Source organism: Genypterus blacodes, unplaced genomic scaffold (genome assembly GCF_046128005.1).
Source record: "Genypterus blacodes isolate CSIRO-AG114 ecotype Tasmania unplaced genomic scaffold, CSIRO-AGI_Gbla_v1 ptg000048l_1, whole genome shotgun sequence".
Classification (NCBI taxonomy): domain Eukaryota; kingdom Metazoa; phylum Chordata; class Actinopteri; order Ophidiiformes; family Ophidiidae; genus Genypterus; species Genypterus blacodes.
In genome coordinates this window covers 2,059,458-2,080,408 of record NW_027466861.1, presented here as the reverse complement: position 1 = coordinate 2,080,408, position 20,951 = coordinate 2,059,458, and the positions used below count along the sequence as shown (strand labels likewise).

At 47.1% G+C, this 20,951-nt stretch overlaps 3 protein-coding genes across 4 annotated transcripts; all 3 read right to left on the bottom strand.

Moving 5' to 3' along the window:
* Positions 1-1,379: 1,379 nt before the first annotated feature.
* On the bottom strand, positions 1,380-2,662 carry hoxa9a (homeobox A9a). The gene is made up of 2 exons (XM_076149993.1): positions 2,107-2,662; positions 1,380-1,621 (listed from the first exon to the last, which is right to left on the bottom strand). The coding sequence occupies exons 1-2, from the start codon at positions 2,660-2,662 to the stop codon at positions 1,380-1,382; spliced, it is 798 nt and encodes a 265-aa protein (XP_076006108.1).
* A 4,634-nt stretch (positions 2,663-7,296) lies between these two features.
* LOC143000604 (homeobox protein Hox-A10a-like) lies at positions 7,297-9,323 on the bottom strand. Its single transcript, XM_076149990.1, has 2 exons — positions 8,480-9,323; positions 7,297-7,571 (listed from the first exon to the last, which is right to left on the bottom strand). The coding sequence occupies exons 1-2, from the start codon at positions 9,306-9,308 to the stop codon at positions 7,297-7,299; spliced, it is 1,104 nt and encodes a 367-aa protein (XP_076006105.1). The 5' UTR covers positions 9,309-9,323.
* Positions 9,324-15,452: 6,129 nt separating this feature from the next.
* hoxa11a (homeobox A11a) lies at positions 15,453-17,220 on the bottom strand. 2 transcript variants are annotated; one of them, XM_076149986.1, is made up of 2 exons: positions 16,551-17,220; positions 15,453-15,685 (listed from the first exon to the last, which is right to left on the bottom strand). In XM_076149986.1, the coding sequence occupies exons 1-2, from the start codon at positions 17,218-17,220 to the stop codon at positions 15,453-15,455; spliced, it is 903 nt and encodes a 300-aa protein (XP_076006101.1). The 2 variants fall into 2 exon arrangements, with proteins under 2 accessions (XP_076006101.1, XP_076006102.1); XM_076149987.1 differs by having other exon boundaries at positions 16,554-17,220.
* Positions 17,221-20,951: the final 3,731 nt, after the last annotated feature.

The following is a 20,951-nucleotide window of genomic DNA, read 5'->3' as shown; positions in this document are numbered from 1 at the left end:
AGCTTAGCTCCAAATCTAGATACACACGCGTTATATAGGCAAGAGGTGTGTGTGTGTGTGTGTGTGTGTCTGTGTACGTGCGGAATATCAGAGAGGGGTGTGTGTGAGAGAGAGAGTGTTTGTGAGAGTGTGTGTGAGCATTTGAACCCTGTAAATTAATTGGCAATTGTCAGAGTAATGTCGTCCTTCATTCTGCGCATGTGCATATTATTATTGTGTATTGTGCTTATTTTTGTATGTATTTGTATTTAAACTATCTTAGTGTGTTTGAGTGCGTGTGCGTGTGTGTGTGTGTGTGTATCTGTGTGTGTGTGTGTGTGGGGGGGGGGGGGGGGGGGGGGGGGGTAAAGACTTTGCTTTTTAAATAAATATTTTGAATGTATTATTTTGAAAGCTAGAAATGTCCTTATTCTACATTTTCAGCATTAAAGCATTAAATATAATTGTGAAATTTAAATGAAATAAGAATGTAACGTGCATGTATTCGCAGATATAATTTGTTTTATTTAATAAATAAAGTACAAATTACATTTGTGAACCAAAAGTCTGACGGTCAGCAGACCGTGAGGTATTCATTAAGTAGCCTACAGTGTTTTTATTTTTAACTTCCTCTCGCTAACAAACATTATTTTTCTCTCAAAATGTTACTCCCTGAAATTCAAACATAATCTAATGCAAGCAAATCTACGATATTCCGCCATCGAAAAAAAATAGGTTATTGTAGGTAGTTGAGACATCTAGGTAGTCAAAATCATATCGGTATCATAGAGTTTCTAACATTTGAAAATTCCCAGGCAGATTCCAGAAGCTCGTCATCATGTTTGTGCACCTACGACAAAAAAAACAAAAACAAAAAACCAAAACAACCAGCAGCCTGTTTTTTTGTTTCTAGGCTCCAATGTTCGATCCAAACTCACGGTCACCAATGATCCTATAGCAGTGAGGGAGAAACAATCAAATTAATACATTTACAAACTATTCTCAGTCTGACTCTGAGACGGACAACAGATAGCTACAAAGAGCAACACACAGCTAGAAACGTCCACACACAAAACGAGCACAGGGACCAGGCCAACTAATACACAGCGACTTTTTACGAGGTATTAATAATAAAAAAATTTAAAAAAATAAAAATAAAACAAATAAAAAAATCGGCTGGGTAACTGTTAAAATTGTGCAATATAAAGGAAGTCGCGTCAAACTGAAGCCCAACATGCTTATTTTTTCAAGAACAAAATGAGCCCGACGGCTTCAGTGACACAGAGAACAAGAAAGACAATGAAGTTTAAAAACAAGGTCCAGCACAGTCAAGAGCTCTAACACACATATAGAGCCTCTCAGCCTATAAACCCGCTCTCAAGACGCAGCTCTCACTCAGCTCACTCGTCTTTCGGTGCGCCGTCTTTGTTAAACTTCTTCATCTTCATCCTGCGGTTCTGGAACCAGATCTTAACCTGTCTCTCTGTGAGGTTCAACTGCCTCGCCACCTCGTACCTACGGTCCCTGGTCAGGTAGGTGTTAAAGAGGAACTCTTTCTCCAGCTCCAGGATCTGGTGTTTGGTGTACGGACAGCGCTTTTTTCTCGTGGCGCTCGCGTGGAGCCAGTTGGACACCGGGTTATCTGGAAAAGGAGTGCAGGGAGGGGGGGGGGGGGGGGTGCGACATTGGTGTGTGTGTGAGGGCCCGGTGCCGGTCTGCATGGCCACATATTACAACATCACTCAGAACTGCGGGCTCGTATACAACCCCCCCCAAAAAAGCCCCCCCCCCCTTTCCTGTTTGTACGAGGGGGAAAATGGCTACAAGTCTGAGATCCTACACAACACACATACACACAAATACCCTCTCCTGTCCCCCTATTCCTCCACACACACACTCAACGCTCACTGTAAATGATGCAAAAGGGTGCAAACTAGTATGTAGCAGAGGATGAGAGCGGGGGGCATTAACGAGCCCCCACATAAGGGAATGGCACGTTTAGAATGGCATCTATTCACACCCGCACCCCCATAACTCACACACACACACTCATACATGCACCCCGGTCCTCACAGCGGTGTAAATATCATGCTACCGGTACACAAAGAAGGTATAAACGGGACTTACTGGGATCCAGCCGTGCGGGCTTCTCGTCGCTCTCCCCGCTTATGTCGCTCGCCTGGCCGGGTACAGCCTCCTTCTCCACCGGTGACGCCGTCGCCACGGTCCCGTTGGCGTAATCGGAGAGCAGCAGCGCCGTGTGGGAGCCCGGCAACGCACCGTCAGCTCGCGTCCCCAGACCCTCCGGTTTGATTCCGTAGTGATGAGTCGTCGGTAATCCGGTCATCGGCAGGGAACCTGACATGGGCTCCAGCAACCACGACTGATAGCGGCCATCCGTGTCTCCGCCGATCGGGCCTTGGGGATGCCCGTAGTGGTGATGGTAAACAGACGAGACGGTGCCGGGGAACTGAGCCGGGACGTGGCTCCATGACGGGCCGAACACCGGAGCTTTGGACGGGAAGGTGCAAGCCCCGAGCTCGGCGTGGTCGCTGATGGAGGCGGACTGTCTGGAGTGCTGGAGCCCGGGAGCGGAGGGGTACCTCGGCACGGAGAGCTCCTCGCTCTCGGGCAGAATGAGGGAATCGACGTAGTAACTAGTCAGTGTTCCGGATGTCGACATGGCAACAAAATGATACTTTCACATGTATACAACAGACATACGACAGATACATGCGACACACACCACACACACGCGCGCACACACACGCACACACGCAGTAAACCCCAGCCTCACAAAATAACAATGTGAAGAAATCAAGTAGCAACTTGGCCCCTCAGAGAACTACAGTGGAGTGGTAATGGGGAGCCGAGGAGGCACCGCCATTGGTCAGCGCGCTCACGTGACCACAAAGGCTGAACAATAAAGGATAAATCAATCCCTCTGGTCATTAAATACTCAACCACTCTCTTATAACAAGCTCGAGTTTGGGGGGAAAAAGATGATCAGAAAAGACTAAAATGCGAAATGTGTGAGATTGGAGACGCTGGATGTGTATGTGTGTGTGTGCGTGTCCGTACGTGTGTGTGGATGTGTGTGTGTGTGAGGCGTTTTTCTGCGTCTTTGCTGCAGTCTGGAGTCTCTGCTTCTCCAAAACGATACTGAATGTTTTTTGGAACGTTTATTTTACGAGCTAGTTTATAGGACACATAAGCTCCAGAACACTGAAACAGCGTATAAAGAAACCAGAGGAGCGCAAACAAGCAAAGTGCCCGTTTTACGCACATATATGAACGCACGCACGCGCTGGGGCTGGATGCGTCATTATTTATCATATCTATTAAAGCTAATACGCGGTATTTACACTGGAGCATGTTCAGGTCATTGCTAACATAAAGAATTAACAATATTTTAGAGGCAGAAGTCACAAAAATGTTCGATTCTAAACGGAAACAGCTCAGTTAGGTGTGTGAGCGCGTGATATTACATATTTGGCGCGTGTGTGATAGTGACGTATATGCTGATTTAACTTTAGCATCATTACTTATATAGGATCAAAATTGTATTATAGTGAATTTAACCCTTTTAAGTACATTTCAAGACATTTGTTATCCAAGTCAAAGCTTCAATAAACCACATGAATCTACTTTTATAATAATATAAATATAAACAATAATACTGCAGTGTGTATGTGACCAGAAATTCACGTCATCAATAAAGATTTTATTCTTTCAAAAGTCAGAAATATTTGATTTGGATTTCAGGAAAAATAACAAGAATGGATTTGAGATTTTTTTATTAGCCGGTATTGTCATATTTAGAATATTTACAGATAATAACAAAGACTTAAAATCAATTAAATTCCGCATTTGTTACACAGATTACATCATATTTTGCAGGATTAGTGTGTTATTAAATAATAGAAATGCTACAAAAAGGGACAAACTAAAACGTAACAATAAATATGGAGTGTGTGTGTGTGTGTATTTGTGTGTGTAGGTGTGTGTGTAGCTTTACGTGGTGAGAACATTTGATATATTTAATAAAGAACTCAGTGGCCCGGATGTTAACGTGTTTATTATTTGCTACGTTGTTATCGCTGCATGTCGGCGTAATCACGACCATTAACGAATTTTACGTAACGGTGTAACGTTACGTGTAAACAAGCCAACGGAGCGCCTGCGGTTGCTCTTTTTAAAAATAGTAGAGCGGCATATAAACACGTTATATACACAGGTTTGAAATGCAGCACGAGCCATTTGATATTGTTAATTTTGATAGGAGATAAAGAAGATAAATAAGGTCCAATTGCTTCAGATGATGATACGGAAATTGGATCTTTTGTAATCTTTAAATAAACTGAAGCAGCTTTGAAGCGTGAATCCTAGAAGGTGCAGCAAGTTTACGTACAATTACGTCAAAGCAGCAGCCTAACCTGACTGCCCGCAGCCAAACGTAAATTCTGCCTGTGTGTACGTCAAATAGAGAAACGAGGAGTGTGTGTGTGATCCTAAACCTAGAAACCTCAGCAGAAACCCGGAGTTATTTTATTCACTATACGAGCAAATAAACGAGGATCTTTGACCCAAACAGCCTCAACAAGGCCACAAGCTTCTGCTGCACGGAGGAGGAGGAGAAGGAGGAGGAGGAGGAGGAAGCTTAAACCTCCATAGTGCAGATTATAGAGCGGCAATAGAGGACAGACACAGAGCAACGTATAAAGGTGAAGAGCTTGTTTAGAGGGGAAAGGAGCTCTGTTTGCTGCACATCAAACAGAGCTGCAGGCTGTGCGTCTATTTGCGCACTAAAAGTTAAAATAGACAAACACCTTCTGGGCAGGAAAAGACGCCACAGTGCCAATGGCTCCCCGGCTGTAAACCTCAATCGGGGGGCTTTTTTTTTACCGCAGGGGCTATTCACTTCTTTGGCCTCTGCAGATAACAGCCTGTCTGGCGGATCTGAATATCGCCATAAAGCCCTTCCCCTCCTTTTGTCTGAGCCCCTTATTGCGCAGCGGAAGCATCCGGTCTCATTGCCCACGGAGGTCGCTGTTGCCCCATTCACCTTCCCCTTCCCCTCCACACTGCAGTGGTCGTAACCGAGGCCTTGTGTCTGGCGTGTCTGCGTCACCGCCGCTGCACGGAAAAACACACCACGTCTTATACACCCCCCCCCCCCTCGTGCACACACGCACACACACTACCACACCACCTCAGACTCCACGACGCAAAGAGCTTTCAACCCGGTTTGATTGGAGAAAATAGACGCGAAAGGCAAAGACACGCGTGAGAGGAGACAGACTGGAGGACATTGGACATGCAGCAGCTCCCAAAGCCTGCATGCACGCTTCCTGTATGTGATCAAACAGGAAGGTTAACAACACAAGCGACCACCGGCTCCACAATGTCAACACATCCAGGCTTCGTGTCCCTGATTCGCCATCCTTTGGCGGATTCGCGTTGTGGGTAACTGGGGCAATTAAGACAGTTTCGTGTTGCAGAGTTATAAATGGATCCCAACAACATGAAACTACCTAAACCACTCGACAGTCGATCCGCGGGCCTCAAGTGACACACAATCAGTCGATTCATACCGCGGGGTCCCCTCCGTCTGCGTCCAAAGAACCGACACAAGAAATCGTCTGTATAGTGGAGGAGGAGGGTGAGGAGGAGGAGGAGGGAGAGGAGGAAGAAGTGCAAGTGGATTGTTCACACTCGATCAAAACGCAGCAACATAATCGCAATACACACACATATATAGACAAGCACACACACACACACACACACACACACAAACTAGACTTACCTGATTCTCGACGCGTTAATCCCAGTCGGGTTCCCACTCAGAGCAGATAACGTTTTATCCATCATGCATGTGTGTGTGTGTGTGTGTGTGTGTACAGTGGTGATGTAGTGTATTTGTCTATGTATGTATGTGTGTGTGTGTGTGTGTGTGTGTGTGTATGTATGTAGCAGTGCGGCCGGGGCCTCCGCTCTGTCTGAAGGGCTCCGCCACGACTGAAGCAGCTCAGAGAGGAGAGGCACCGCGCTCATATAGCAGCCGGTCATAAAACTCCACAATAGCCGGGCTGAGCTGCTGCAGCTCCACACACACCGGGCCTGAGCACGTTACCGCCTTAGACCGGGGATTAGATCCGATTCCCATTAAACTAAAGCCCGTCTCGCACACACACACACACACACACACATTCCTCAACTAATGCGCAAAACCCCGCAAAATATAAGCATCCATATTGCGCAACACAACAACAATCACAATCCACAACAATGCGTTTAAAACACACGAACACACACTTTTCTTTCTATTTCAATGTCATTTCCTATTATAATTATGGGTTTTCCTTGATTTAAATGCAAAATATAAGCAGCTACTCCTCAATGCGAGCTGATAATTTATTAAGCATTACACAAGAACACAATGTAATGTATGTACACAGGAATATACAAGAACACAGTCCTCCTTCACTTTGTACAGCTTCCTCAGTTTGTGTGTAAACCTCCTGGTATGTGTATGTGTGTGTGTATAGAAAAGAGAGATTGTAGCTCAGTTCATATACATGTGAGCGCATACACACACACACACACACACGCATCAGGCCTATACACTCATATGAGCATGTAGGTGAGATGCTGCTGAGCTTTACACTCCACAGGGACCGAAAGGATTCTAATAGAAAAAAGGGGGGGAATATAAGTTTATACCATGCAGGTCGAATTGAAATAAAGTAAAAAATATATAGATTTTATAATTTGGTTGGAGTCGATTTTATAGGAGAACTGAATTGGGGTTTTAATTAATTAATTCACGTCCCATGACTCAATGTGTGTGTGTGTGTAGGGGGGGGGGGTGTGGGGTGTGTGTGTTTTATATTTAGCATTCATTTGATTCCACTGACGACATCTATCCAACCGCATACTACAGAAGTGACATAAACGGAGAGTGGCCGTTATACAGAAACACAACTACAAGAAAAACAAACAAACAGAGAGGAAAGAGAGAAAGAAAGAGAGAAAAGGAGGGAGAGAGAGAGAGAGAGAGAGAGAGAGAGAGAGAGAGAGAGAGAGAGGGACTAACATTCACTTGTGTCCTCCTTGTCTTGTCTCAGGAGGTCTGAGGAGGACGATGCGTTGACAGTACAGATTGGTGGTGTTGGACACGGACTTGTACCCCGGAAGGAGTCAACACGCGTGTGAGACACACAAAGCGGAGGTCAACCATGTCTACCGGTCTCACGTCCCCACTGCCGCCGCCACCACCACCACCACCACCCCCGACGCCTACCCCCTCCTCGCTCATCACGAGAAGCCGTAGTTGGACGTGAGCTCCCGGATCCGGTTCTCTCGCGTCATTTTCTTAAGTTTCATCCGGCGGTTCTGGAACCAGATTTTGACCTGTCTGTCCGTCAGGTGGACGCCCTTACTGATCTCTAGGCGGCGCTCTCGGGTCAGGTACATGTTGAAGAGGAACTCCTTCTCCAGCTCCAGTGTCTGGTGTTTGGTGTACGGACACCGTTTCTTCCGGCCGCTTTTTGCCGTCAGCCAGTTGGCCGTGCTTTCACTTTTTGTGTTTCCTACGGAAAATGAGCAGATACAGGTTTTTAGCTGCAACACGAGGGGGGAGGGAGGAGGGGAAGCGGGGGGGATATGGCTATGGTCTGAGTGTGTGTGTGTGTGTGTGTGTGTGTGTGTGTGTGTGTGTGTGTGTGTGTGTGTGTGTGTGTGTGTGACAAACAGGCAGAAAGCATGTGTTTGTATTTATGAGAAATGATTTGTATGCGTAAATGGTGTGCATCTATGTGTGCGCGTGTATGTGTGTGTGTGTGTGTCTTAATGGCTCTGCGTAAAAACGTGCACACACAGCTTGACTCAATTCTAGTTCAAACGTGCCAGCGACTGAAATATGAGATCTGCATGTTTACATTTCATACAACATTTAAGACTGGTTAGTTTAAGGGGAAACATGGAGATAATAATTTAAATAGTCTGTAAAAGTCAAACAATACTGAGCGGATAAAGGGAAGGCATCAGGCCTGTACGTGAACGCGCGGCCTATTGGCTGGGAGAATTTTACGCAGTGGCAAAATACACACAGAATGACAAAGACAGTCTACGATATAGTATCCTTAAATATTATTAAATATTATATATTAAAATGACGTTACATGTGGTCCGTAAACGCACCACCTTTACTGAATCTAATATTTGGACTAGTTTCGCTTTTTACGCACAGACAGTCCGCGCTATTCACGCACATATAACGCATCTATAACGCGCATATTTCACATACACACACACACATACCGAGGTTAAGGTAACTCGTGTGTGTGAGTGTGTATAGTTTCTAATTACACGCGCTGGCTTGTCACTACAGGCTTTAAAATGGGAGCTGACAGGTGCCATTAAACGCCTCACTGTATACCTGCATTGCATGCGAGCCGAACAATAGTGCGTGAACGACCACACCTCGCTCTCCGCTCACCTTTAGGGGCCTTCGCTGCTCGCTCTTTGTCCAGCTCCTCTGCCTCGTCGGCGGAGGAAGCTTCTACGTCCGAGGACTCGCGTGTGTCGTCGTTCCCGGGTTGCAGGTTCGCCTTCCCCGCGGTCACGGGCTCCTCGGTGCCGCTCCTGCCTTCCTGCGCCGTGGCGGGAGCAGAAGTCGGCGTAGGCGGCGTGTGGAAGCGAGCGGGAGCAGCGGGATGTAGGCCAAAATGAGAAGGGGAAGGGTTCGGTTGGGGGCCGCTGTTGTAAAGTTTATGAGACTGTGCGTGCGTCTGAGACAAGCGGAAGTAGCCCGGCACAGGCACTGAGCTCCCGCCGCCGCCTCCTCCTCCTCCGCCGCCGCCGCCGTCGCCATCCGTAACTGTGCAAGAATTGGAGCCCGCGCCGGCTGTAGTCAACCTCGAATACGTCAGATCTTCGGCCGTGGAGGCTTTGGGGCACTTGGGCTGCTCGTACAGACAGTAGGTACTCTCTTCTTTAATGCTCTGCGGGAACGAGGAGGGCGCGACCTGAGGACCTACCGGGTGATCTTGGTCCATCCGACATGACCTCTGCGCGTCCATCCACATCTCCATGCTGGACATGTACGCGCCCGAAGCGGACACCATGTTCTGCGGAGCCAGCTCGCTCCGCTTAGCCATACCTGGGAAGTATCCATAGCTGTGTAGTCCATAAGGCACTTCAGTCGCGGCGCTGTGAGGGACACACACCGCGCTCCCGGTGTAGTGACCTCCGGCGCTCTCGCTGCGGCCACCGATCAGAGAATCCACTAGAAACGCGTTTCCTGCCGGGCTGTCCGAACATGACATTATTGTGGTGTATTTTGGCGTAGGGAGAAGATAGCCCTTTCTGGCTGACATTTCTTGTGCAAAACATGCTGGATATGATTAGGGGCAAACCCCCCCTCCCCTCCTCTCCGCCGTGCGGGCTGTAAAACCAATGAAAGAGCCGAGACACGCAAAGTCCCGCCCACTCGCATGCTACGTAGCAGCTCGGAGCCAGATCCATCATGGAGCTGAAGCAGAGGAATAAGATAACGCAACAATCAGAGCGTCCCCTCACCTCGCCTTAATGCGCCAACCATTACCGCCAGTATGAAGGAGCGACCCGCGCCCAACAGGGTCCAAAGTTGAAAAAAGGAGAAATGTATAGAAAAGGCAACAATATTAGCAAGGCAGAAGTAATCGATACAAGAGACATACAGTTCGTTCGACTAATAATCGCAGTGATGAAGAATGAAAGCAGCACTCATTTCCCTTTTTTCATACATGCACATTTTTCAAAGCAACCCAAAGCAGCAGCAATCAGATCAGCGACACAACAAAACCAACTCATTTACGGCGCAAAGAGACTCAAATACAAGAGAACATGCAAGGAGCGCGAGGCCTGAAGGTAGAGAGCGAGTGTATGGACGGATATTATTAACAAACATAAAGAAACAAAGCCATGGGACTGATAAAGCGCTTTGGACTGCATGGGGGAGGATTTTGCCTTTTGGCAAATGACTTGCAAAAGTAGTTTTATATGTTTCATTCCTTGGCCTGAGGACAGAACAGAGCTGAGAGGAGATGAGATGAAGGAGTCAAAGCCAGAGATGGACAGAGAATGATGAAATATACTACAGTAAATATGTTGTATTTATGTTTTTATTTACTTTTTATTCTCTCTTCATAAGTTGATGAAATACTGCGTCGTTACACTGTCATTACACATGAATTACACCCGGCAGCTCGTTACTACATCAAACTGCTTATTGTAACTGCAGGGTTAAGAATAATATTAAATTATATTAAATTCATTGGGCTTAACATTACAAGGGGCCGCGTATAAACAGCGGGGCCGTCAGACTGTCAGCGGGAGAAGTTACACAAGCAATTTAGACATTTAAAAAAAAAACTCACCTGGAGTATTTGTACACATATATAACAAATTATAAGCTTTTAAATATTAAAAGGTGTAAAGTGTGGGATTATAGGGACATGACTTAGTGGGAGCGGATCCAGACTTTACAGCCTTTGTTAGACCTGATCACCGTCTTAACGGCAGAAACAATTATCCGCATTACGCTGATTTTCCCTTAACGTCTCACATGGAAATATGAAACTGAATTTAATACGTCTGGCGGAAATAAGAGCTTTTTACTGCTATTAGTTTTATTTCTGTGTTTTGCCTGATTAATTCGGTGAATGGAAATGAGTTTTGAAGTACCCGGCTCGCCATTACGCACCGCATTAAAAGGTTGAACCTGGATGTACTTTTCCCTCCGCAGGCTATTAAATCAAACAAATCACGTTGTTTTATCGCAACATTTACCTGCCAATCTTATAATCATGAAATAATGCAAAGTGTGTGTAACGCACCAAATGTAATTTGTTTGATTGCCAAAATATGAATCAGTGTGTTGCGGGGGCGGAGGTCCAAAGTGCCTCCACACACACACGCACACACACACACACAGAGAGAGAGACACACACACACACACAAGTCATCCTGCCGGTCCAATTTGGGGCAATAAGGGCCACAATAAAACTCTCCCTCCATTTTGTCGTGTCCTTGGCCATGTGCACTCTAAAGCCCTCACCAGGTTGAAGTTAATCTCGGCCAGCTTTGCCATTACCAGGCCCAGGTGGCTCTGCGCGAGGCCCCGGCGTCCTGCTGAAATGGAGGAATTTGGAAGAAATTCATAAATTAAGCTCCATTTCAACTTCCCTAAAACTCGGTTCCCGTCTGCGAATCTATACGTTAGTGGAAGTAGTTTAGTGTTTTCGCTCGGTGTGCACGTTGATCCTTTGCTTCAATTGCGAATTCCTAACGACCTATACTACACCAGACTTGTTTCAGCTTATTTACACACACACACACACACATATATTAATACAACACAATAAAGCATATAGAAAAGGACACTCGATTTGCTTGGTTGCATAAACCAAGACTACTTAGGTTGCGTGGTGCGTTTGCGTGCCTTTACTAAACAAAACTACAAAGTGACACACCGTTCTCCTTCAACACTCTAGCCCACAAAATACAAAGTAAGTGAAAGCAATAAGTCCAAATGTGACCAAGTCTCCGCTCCAGTGGGACATACGATCCAGAGACGAAACCGAATACATCAATTAATTATGTGTGCCGGTATTAAATTGTTTTCTCCCTGCACACGTCACGCTGTTGCGGGGTCCTATCTATATCTTTGTGTTACAGTTATTAATTGTCGCTATTAAATCTTCATTTTCACAGCTGCCCGGCTATTATGTCCTTAAAACAGTTTACCCTGACCACTGGCTTTGATCAGGCCCATATAATCGTGGCCGAAGAGGCCGTTTGAGTCGGATCATGTTCGTCCCGAGTGCAGTTATGAACAATAATGCGGCGTTTTATTACATCCAGCGGAAGCATTTATTTTTCACGAGAGACAAAGGAGAAGGAGACTCGAGGCCGCCCGCGTCTACGGTCCTGCATGGCGGCTCTGTGCTGCGCCGTGACACCCAATAGCCTCTGTGTCAATGGCAGGAAGGAAAAGGAGTCACGATTTCTGCCCCCCGATCACAATCAGAATCGACTTTATAAATCACAGACTTTACGCACTTGGCACGTATGCGGGTGGAACGCGTGTTGTGGGGACGTGTAATGCTGTTTGGTGTGTTCAGAGGAAGAATAAGGGGGGGGGGGGGGGGGGCATAGATGAAGAAGAAGCTGTGGTGAAGCAGCACACATACACACACATGCGGGCCGCAGTGATTGAATAGCAGCCGCATTCAAACAAAGACCACTTGAGAAATGGATTCATTAATTTTGTATCCGTGCAGCGTCTGGTGTTTGGTGTGTGTGTCGTTAAGATGGACGCTGCGTGTGGAACATAATGAGGTCAGATTGATCCAGAGCCGGAACATTCAACATGCCTGCAGATCTTTCAGGTACACACGCACACACACACACACCGAGTGAGCTGCTGCCTCTAACATTAGAAGCTTCAGCTCAGCAAAACCAGCAGCACATGCAGCATGAGAGCTCTAGACACACACACACACACACACACACACACACACACACACACACACACACACACACACACACACACACACACACACACACACACACACACACACACACACACACACACACACACACACACACACACACACACACACACGCTGCCTTATTAGGGCCCCAAGGAAGACCTTCTCCCTCTGTGTGTGAGAGAGAGTGTGTGTGTATGTGCTGCACGGCCCCGTGAGCAGCAGAAACAAACCAGCCGATACAAAACACAACACAACCCGACTCGATACACACACAAAACCACACACGCTCTGTCTCTCTCTCTCTGACAAACACACACCCGCGAGAACAAACTGGCTCGAACATCAAAAACCTTCACTCGAAGAGCAAAACACCATCAAACACGCAAGGACAACTGTTACCTGCAACGTATGCGAGGTGAGCTCGGAGACAACAAAGATCCGCGGCCATGACATTGGTCCCAATAGCGCCGCCCGGTGGTGGAGAAGGGTCTTGACCCCCGGGAGTCCACGCCATTGTCAGAGAGGAGCTTCGCGGCGGATGAACGGAGCGGAGCAACGAGCCTCTGAGTGCCGCCAACCAGCCGGGGCTGCTTCTCCTGCGCGTCCGCTCCTGCCGCTGCTCTCGCCTCCTTGGTAACACAGTTAATAACCTTGGGTCTCAGACGGTTTATTGCACTGCACTCCAATTGTACAAATGCTCCAGACTCTCAGACAGCTTTTATGGCCGCGTTGCTGCGGCAACGGGGAGGATGTCCCGTAATTAGGGACGGAATTCCAGCGCGCAGTAAAGGATGCGCAAGGCAAGGCCGGACTATGGCAGAGAGAGGCAACCATAAACTTCAGCCTCTCTCCCCGCGTTTATGGCCCTTTTGACTGTCATATATGAACGCCAATGCGCTGCGGCTAGCGCCCATAAACACGGCGATAACAACAGCAAATATGGCGACTCGAGCCAAAGGAGAAGGCTGTTGCAGCAGTGTGTCCAAACCCAATCAGGGAAATGACACTTTGCAGAGAGAAAGAGGGAGAGGGGGGGGGAGCATGGGAGGGGGGGGGGGGGGGGGGGGGGGGGTACAAATAAAGTGGACACGGGGACATGGATCAAGTAAATGAAGTATAGAGGAAGTTAATGTAGGAACGCTGGAGTTTTTGTTGAATTGTATAAAATAATAAAGTGAGTCTAAATGTTGTAGCTTGGCTAAAATGAGCTGAGAATGACAACAACAACAACAACAACAACACAACATAAATTAGATCAACCATCCACCTGTCTATACTGCAGTAATATATTTGACACGTTTGTCATTGGGATTGGACTTTTTTTTATTATTCTATATTCCTTTAATCTGCATAAATATGTGGATTCTTTCCACGAGAGGAACTTTTCAAACTGTACGCGTCATTATTTGCGCGTGAAAGCCGCAGTGATCCGCTCCACTCCGCTGTGTTTAAGTGTCGCTATATTCTGGAGCAGCAGACTGTGATAATTCTGCTGTAAAAATAAATGTCATGTGTCGATCTTCTTCTACGTGCGTAAAATTAAATAAAAACCCCGGAGATCCTGTGCGTCATTTCACTCAGCGGCGTGGGTTTCAGACACATTTAGAGACAGAATGCATGCGGAGAAGATACGCAACAACAATCACGCACAGTTCGGTTTTTTCAATGATCTTTTGGATTGATTTTTATTTGGAAATATAGTATAATACAGAATAGTTTGGGCATACCAAGCAATTGATTCAATGCGATGACCCCCTTGCTGCCTTGCGCAATGGCAGCGGACTTGAACACGGGAGCTTTGTGTCTTGTTTTCCCACCGCAAGTTTCAAAGCAGTCAAAGATTTGTATTGTATGTATCTTGTAAAAAATGTATGTCGTCGTATATGTCGCTAAGATACGTGTTTGTGTGTTTGCTGCATATACCTGTGTGTGAGAGTGTGTGTGTGTGTGTGTGTGTGTGTGTGTCGGGGCCTTTTACCTCAGTGCAAAATCAACACGGATCCAGCAGACACAGCTTATATCTCTGGTGCGGCCTGCTGCGTGATCAATACTCCCACTGATAGTCTCCAGAAATGAAAACACCACAACATTGATTGGGGGGGGGGAAATATAACGCAAAAAATATATAAATACTTAGCCCTCATTGTATAGACAAGCGGGGGGGGGGGGGGGGGGGGGGAGACACAACAGAAGCCCCGGTGTGTGGAGAAGAGAGCCCGCCGCCGATATGAGTTGGACACTTGGGCTTGGTTGCATTAAATGAGAGTAAACGAGTGGCTACAAAATAAATAAGCACACAAAACAGGAAACACATTACATTCTCATATCCGCTCGGACTCGTTATTTGGTCACACCAAAGAGAGTTCCTATAGTTTTCAGCTATTTTACGTCACATATTCCGCCATCGCGCGTCCAACACTTTTTCTGATTTCGGAAGAAAAAACAGAAGTAAAAGTAAAATAATTAAAATCTTTTGATTACAAAATACAATGAATCAGTCGACTGACTGAGAATTCTGCCCGCGTGAGAAGGAGAAGAATCAAAGGCGCCATGTGAGTGACATTAATATGAACATATAGGCTTCACACGCAGGGCGACACACCCCGAGTCCCACATGTCCCACAGAGTCTGAGGAGCCGGGTCAGAGCCAGGAGTCCTTCTCTCAATTCATGCTCGTTTCTTTCTCACATCTCAGAAACAAAAAGGATGTCCTCGAACTTGGATTTAACCATCGATCAGTTGTTGTTGTTGTTGTTGTTGCCGCTGCTGCTGTCGGCCATTGTGGTACACAATGTTCACTGGAGAGTCACAACCAGGCAGGCAGCAGGCAGTCAGTCTGTAAACGCGCTCAGCCCCCGCGGCGCAGCTCCGGGCCGCTCGGTGCTTCTCTCTCTCTCTCCCTCTCTCCCTCTCCTCGCCCACCCTCCGGCTCCCCTAAAGCAGCGGGTTGGAGGTGTAATATTGTAATCTGTCTCTGTTCAGCTTCTTCTCCTTCATGCGGCGATTCTGAAACCAGATCTTCACTTGCCGGTCGGTGAGGTTGAGCATCCGGGAGAGCTGCAGGCGCTTCTCCTTGTTTATATACACGCTGAAAAAGAATTCTCGTTCAAGTTCTCGTATCTGATATTTGGAGTACGGGCATCGCTTTTTGCGGGTCCGCTGTGAATCTGCAGGAGGAGGAGGAGGAGGAGGAGGGAGTGAAGAGCAAAAGCACACCGGTCACACAAAATATAAACAGTTCAAATCACCCATGACTATGTTACAATAAGATTTATACGACTGGAATATTATCCGGATCACGCGTGAGCGCCTTTAATCTGCACGAAGCCTCGACGACGCGTTTCTCATTTCAGCCTTTCATGTTTCATATGTGTGCTGATATTATACGAGGCTGAGAGCTCCAGCGAGCCGGGCGGCTGCGAGCCCATGCATCTACACTTGGGCTTTGACCTTTTCCCAGCAGCGCAAAACAACAAGCTCAAATTCAAATATGAGCCGCAGAAGCATGGAGGGGGATTTTACATAGAGAGAGACGCGTTAGATGACACACACACAGTGCAAATGTTAGCTTTACATATATGTATATAGAGCAACACACGACGTGGGAGATTTAACAGAAAAGCCCTCGTATATGTGTGTGTGTGTGAGAGTGAGTGTGTACGTGTATGTGTGTGTGTTGTGTGTTAAACCGTATAGACGCCACCCTCGGTTCCATACACGCTTTTAACGCAAAGAAAGCGTGAAACTATGACATGTTTGTAACGGATTTGACCGAGTTGAGGGACCGGGGGGAGTTTCGCTCCGGTTCCCTCGGCGCGAGCACCGTCTCGTCCCCGGTGCAGCCCCGGGTGTCTCTCACGGCCAATTTCAATTTCAAACACGTGATCCTGCCGTTTATAACAAAGTTTTGTTGGGGGTGGGGGGTCTACAGGCCTCTATAAACCTTATATGCTTATAAAACAGCATATAAAAATTTTAACAGCGGCGCGTTTAGATTGCAAACTTTCTCTCTCCTGCGTTCATACGTACTGCTGCTGCTGCTGCTGGATTTCTCCTCATTGTTGCCGGAAGAAAGCTCCGGGCTGCTCGTCTCCTCCCGCGGCTCCTTCGTTTCTGTGTCCCGGCACGACTGCGCGTCCTCCGGCGCCGAGCTCGGCTGCTTGCTCGCCGTTTTGTCCCCTGAGTAGCCGTTCGTGGACGAGCTCTCCGACGAGTTGCCGTACGCCGTCTCGTAGAACTGGTCGAAGGCTTGCGGCAGCACTCCGTTCCTGCCCACGTTCCCGTAGAAGTTGGACGCGGCGGAACCGGCGCCGGCGTGGTGATGGTGGTGGTGGTGGTGGTAAGCGGCGGCGGCGGCGGCGGGGCTGTTTTTGCCGAACATGTCGCCCACGACGGCGGTCTGCGCCGAGAGACAGTCCCGGTGCACCATGTCCTCCGCGCTCGGGTAGCATTGGGGCAAGTTCCCCCGGTGCGGCCATTTACCGGACGCGTCAATAGCAGCGTAGTCCCTGAACGTCACCTCTCTGACGGGCTGGACCTGCGGCAGGTTAGAGGAGTAGGAGTATGTCATGGGGCGGGTGGACGGGCTCTGGGACAAAAACGAGGGAAGACCGGAGAAATCTGCCCCCGCCGAGACGTAATAAGTGCAACTGGGCAAATACATGTTCGATCCGACGGGGACCCGCTCGTCAAAATCCATCATCGTAGTTCGCCCTTTGCTACACCTCAGTGTGGGGGTTGGATTCCTCTATAGCCGCCCTGAACATGGCTCTGAGGCGCCCTGGCTGCTGCCTCTTTCAAGCAGGTTCGCTAAGCAGAAATTTGGAGACGTAGGCTGACGTGGAGCGCCATCTCCATCCACTCCACGGAGGAGGAGGTCACGTGACCACGCGGCAGAAATTGACAGATTTTCAGGGTGTGTGTGTGTGTATGTCTGTGTGTGTATGTGTGTGTATGAATGTGCGTGTGTATGAGTGTGTGCGTGCGTGTGCGTGTATGAGTGTGTGCGCCTGCGTGTGTGTGTGTGTGTGTAAGACATGCCTGCTGCATGTCCTAAAGCTTTGACATTGGTGCTTTATCGCCGTGTCGCTCTAAAAATGAATTTGTTAACATGCAGATGAGCCAGAGGCAGAAAATTAGAATAATTGTGCTGTTTGTTTAAATGAAGCCTCGTGTTGCATTTCAATCGAAGCTGAAGTCGAATATCAATATCAATTTCCCAGATGCTCGCGCGCCCTCACTCACACACTCACTCACTCTACTCTGGAAATTGTTTTGTGCGTATTTTAAACTTTTACTGCGTTCCATTTTGGGTTTAATGATGTTTAAGGTCTGCGAGATAAATAAACGGCGTCTGCAGACAATAATATGAAGCAAAGCGAGGGGGGTTATTGCAGCAGTGAGGAAGGAGACGAGCAGCTTATCTTGCTTTAGTCTGCTTTTAGAAACGTCTAGTCATCATCAGTTGGTGGGTTTACAACGCAAGCGTTTGGCTCAGTGGACATTTGGTTATCAGGGTCATGTTCAAAGTAGCGGCTAATGTTTCAACTGACCACATGTGGGAAGAAGGCCTCACCACAACAAAGAACAAAAGAACAATCTGGGACAAACTTCACATTCTTTACAAAGAGGAGAAGTTGCGCAATTTGCGTAGATGAAGCTATTGTGAAACACACACACACACACACAGACACACAGCCCTTCAAACCAAAACCAATATAATAAAATACAACCAGGACAAATTTAGATTTTTACAAACTAATTCAGTGCTCATTATATTTTAATGATGTATTATTATTCACACTAAGTCACATAAAGCGCGCAGAGCCTCCTGGTGTTGGTGAATCAGCGTAACCTACATTCATTAAACCTCTTATTGGGCCGCTTCATTGCTCTCAACGTTGCTCGCTTCTTTACATAGTAAACTTCTTTATATTTTACTTGATACTCTCTTCGCTCCCTGCTCCGTTTGGCCCTTAACTCCCCATTAAAAGCTCCGATCCGGCCCGCGCCGTTTTTTTTTTAACGCACGCGTATTCCTTTTGCGTTTTTGTGGCGTGAATATCCGTTTCTAAACACGCAGCGGTTATTGGCTCTCCCTTCAAATATTAACTGGACACTTTTATGTTCTAATATATTATAATTTCCGAATAATTCCCTCTATTTAACTCAGTCTGGTTTGTTTTCGGGAATACCACCGTGTTATTCCTTAAGGTGGAATGTTGCGTAGGGATTTAAAATTGACAGAAGGAAGGGACATTTTCCCCAAATAACACATTTAAATATCTATAATATGTATTTAAACCATCCACAACTTAAACATGTGCGTAAAATAGGAGTGCAATAACAGTGAGACAAAATATATTCATCAAAATCTAAACTAAACGTTGAACTCGCTTCTGCTTTGTGTATGAAAGTCAGAATTTCAGGGATGTAAAAGTTGGATCCGAGTCGCTGAGTCTCTCTGTGGTTCTCAGCTGTGAGGCCACCGTGCAGCTCGTTGTGCAGCGGCTGCAACCTGACTCTAATGTGCTGTGAATGAGAGACCTGAGCTGGGATTAGGACCGCCGAGGCTGCACCAGGCCCCACACTCTCTCCTGAAACACAACCTCACACACACATAGACACACACACGCACGCACTCAGGCGACACAAGCACAAACACAGGCCCGAGTTACTGCACGAAAAACAGGAAAAACAGTGTGCTGTGACTATGTGCGCCATTGCTTACACACACACACACACACACACACTCAGGCCTCCTTTTTTTATTTGGATAAATTGCAGGAGCACAAACAAGTCGAGTCGTCTTCTCGCCCACACTCAGCTCCGCCTCTCACTCAATCCACACAAATTCTACGACTCGAGCTGAAGCTTTTAAGCTGTAATTGAGGACAGGATGCCCAGGAAAACCAAAGGCAGCCCTGCACAGACCTGCGCTTTTATAGCTCCTATAGTGTTCCGCTGCGTTTTTTTCCTCCCCTGCCAGACAGACAGACACCACTAAACTGGCCAAGCGTGATTGGAAGTCGCCACCTACACGGATTCAAAGTCAGCAGCTGAGAAACTCTGCGTTTTTGGGCCCAAAATGAGGTAAGATTCTTGTTTGCCTTCAGCTTTTCTCCTGCATGTGACATAGCAAAGCAACGACCTGACATGGGAAACACTTGACTTAAACTAAAGTATTATGTTTAATCGGGTCACGCTGTAAAGGGACATGAGTTAATGTAATGCCAAATGAGGTTCGTATCAAAGAAAGAGGTTGTGCTGATCCTACAAACACGCCTGTTGTCCCGCTTAGGCTGATCAATGCCGCGGCTGTGGCGCTGCGTAAAAGCTCTCAAAGCCAAAGCTTTGTCTGAACGGTCGACTTCAAGTTCGGGGGAGGGAGCGGGACCTTCACAGGGAGCAAACGCCGTCTGAAGGCCCCGCAACGGTGCCCCGGATGGAGTTCCTCTGCTCAACGCAGGCTTTCAGGTTACACGACTGATCGATAATGTGTGAGTCTGTAACTTTTGAAAGATGCAGGAAACTCGAATGAACTTCACCTTCAAGTGTTAAAGTGTGTATGTGCGTGCAGAGCTGGGACGCTGCTGCAGGTTTGGCAGTTGTTCCGTTGAAGTAAACAGTGAGTCAAAATGTTGCATATTATAGAAGCATTTGTTGGATGAAATCCTTCTGGGATGTTCTGACTTTCTGCAGCTCATAACATGCATTAGATGATCCTATCTGCCCCCAAGAGCATTTTGGAGCCTCGCAGTTGAACATTTCGCCTCTCAATCAAACTGAGCTCTTACAACTTCATACTTTTTACAATATTAACGCCATAAATCAGAAGAATACGAAATAAGACCGCAGGAAACTCATAAAACATCACTCAAGTTTGAGCGCTTAACTCATTTTGGAGCAGACAGACTCTTATCATAATGAGGTCATGTATGTTCAATAGAGAAATGCAGTGATCACATGACACACACACACATACACATACACACACACACACACACAACACAACACAAACTATTCCCTCAAGGACACAGTTTTCACACACTCACACAAAATTATATAGAAACACAAAGTAATTTTCAAAATAAGAGTTGTCCTCGAATCTAATAAAGCGCGGCGCTTTGCCCAGGAAGTGAACGCGACATAACAGCACAAGCCCCAATCCGGGCGCCATAAAAGCTTGTTAGACAACAAGTAAACAATCAAGTGTGGGGAGGTTCTAAACACTCAGTTTAACGCCGCGGCAGGTAGGCCTAAAGGCTGTAAAGGGGATAAAGAGGCGCATTCACAAACCTCCTGGAGTTTCAATCTGTGAAGTTAAAAAAAGGCACCGAGCTGCGGTCACTGCTGGGTTTCAGGTCATTCTGTAGTGAGAAGAAGGAGAGGCCACCACACCTCAGCAACACGCTTTTATCAAGGTATGAATAG

Coding starts and splice junctions, on each gene's coding strand:
- hoxa9a (XM_076149993.1), bottom strand. CDS start 2,662: ATGTCGACATCCGGAACACTGACTAGTTACTACGTCGATTCCCTCATT. Junction 1,622..2,106: donor GCCCGCACGGCTGGATCCCA/GTAAGTCCCGTT, acceptor CTCCTTTTCCAG/ATAACCCGGTGTCCAACTGG.
- hoxa11a (XM_076149986.1), bottom strand. CDS start 17,220: ATGATGGATTTTGACGAGCGGGTCCCCGTCGGATCGAACATGTATTTG. Junction 15,686..16,550: donor GAAATCCAGCAGCAGCAGCA/GCAGTACGTATG, acceptor CTCCTCCTGCAG/ATTCACAGCGGACCCGCAAA.
- LOC143000604 (XM_076149990.1), bottom strand. CDS start 9,308: ATGTCATGTTCGGACAGCCCGGCAGGAAACGCGTTTCTAGTGGATTCT. Junction 7,572..8,479: donor AGCAGCGAAGGCCCCTAAAG/GTGAGCGGAGAG, acceptor CATTTTCCGTAG/GAAACACAAAAAGTGAAAGC.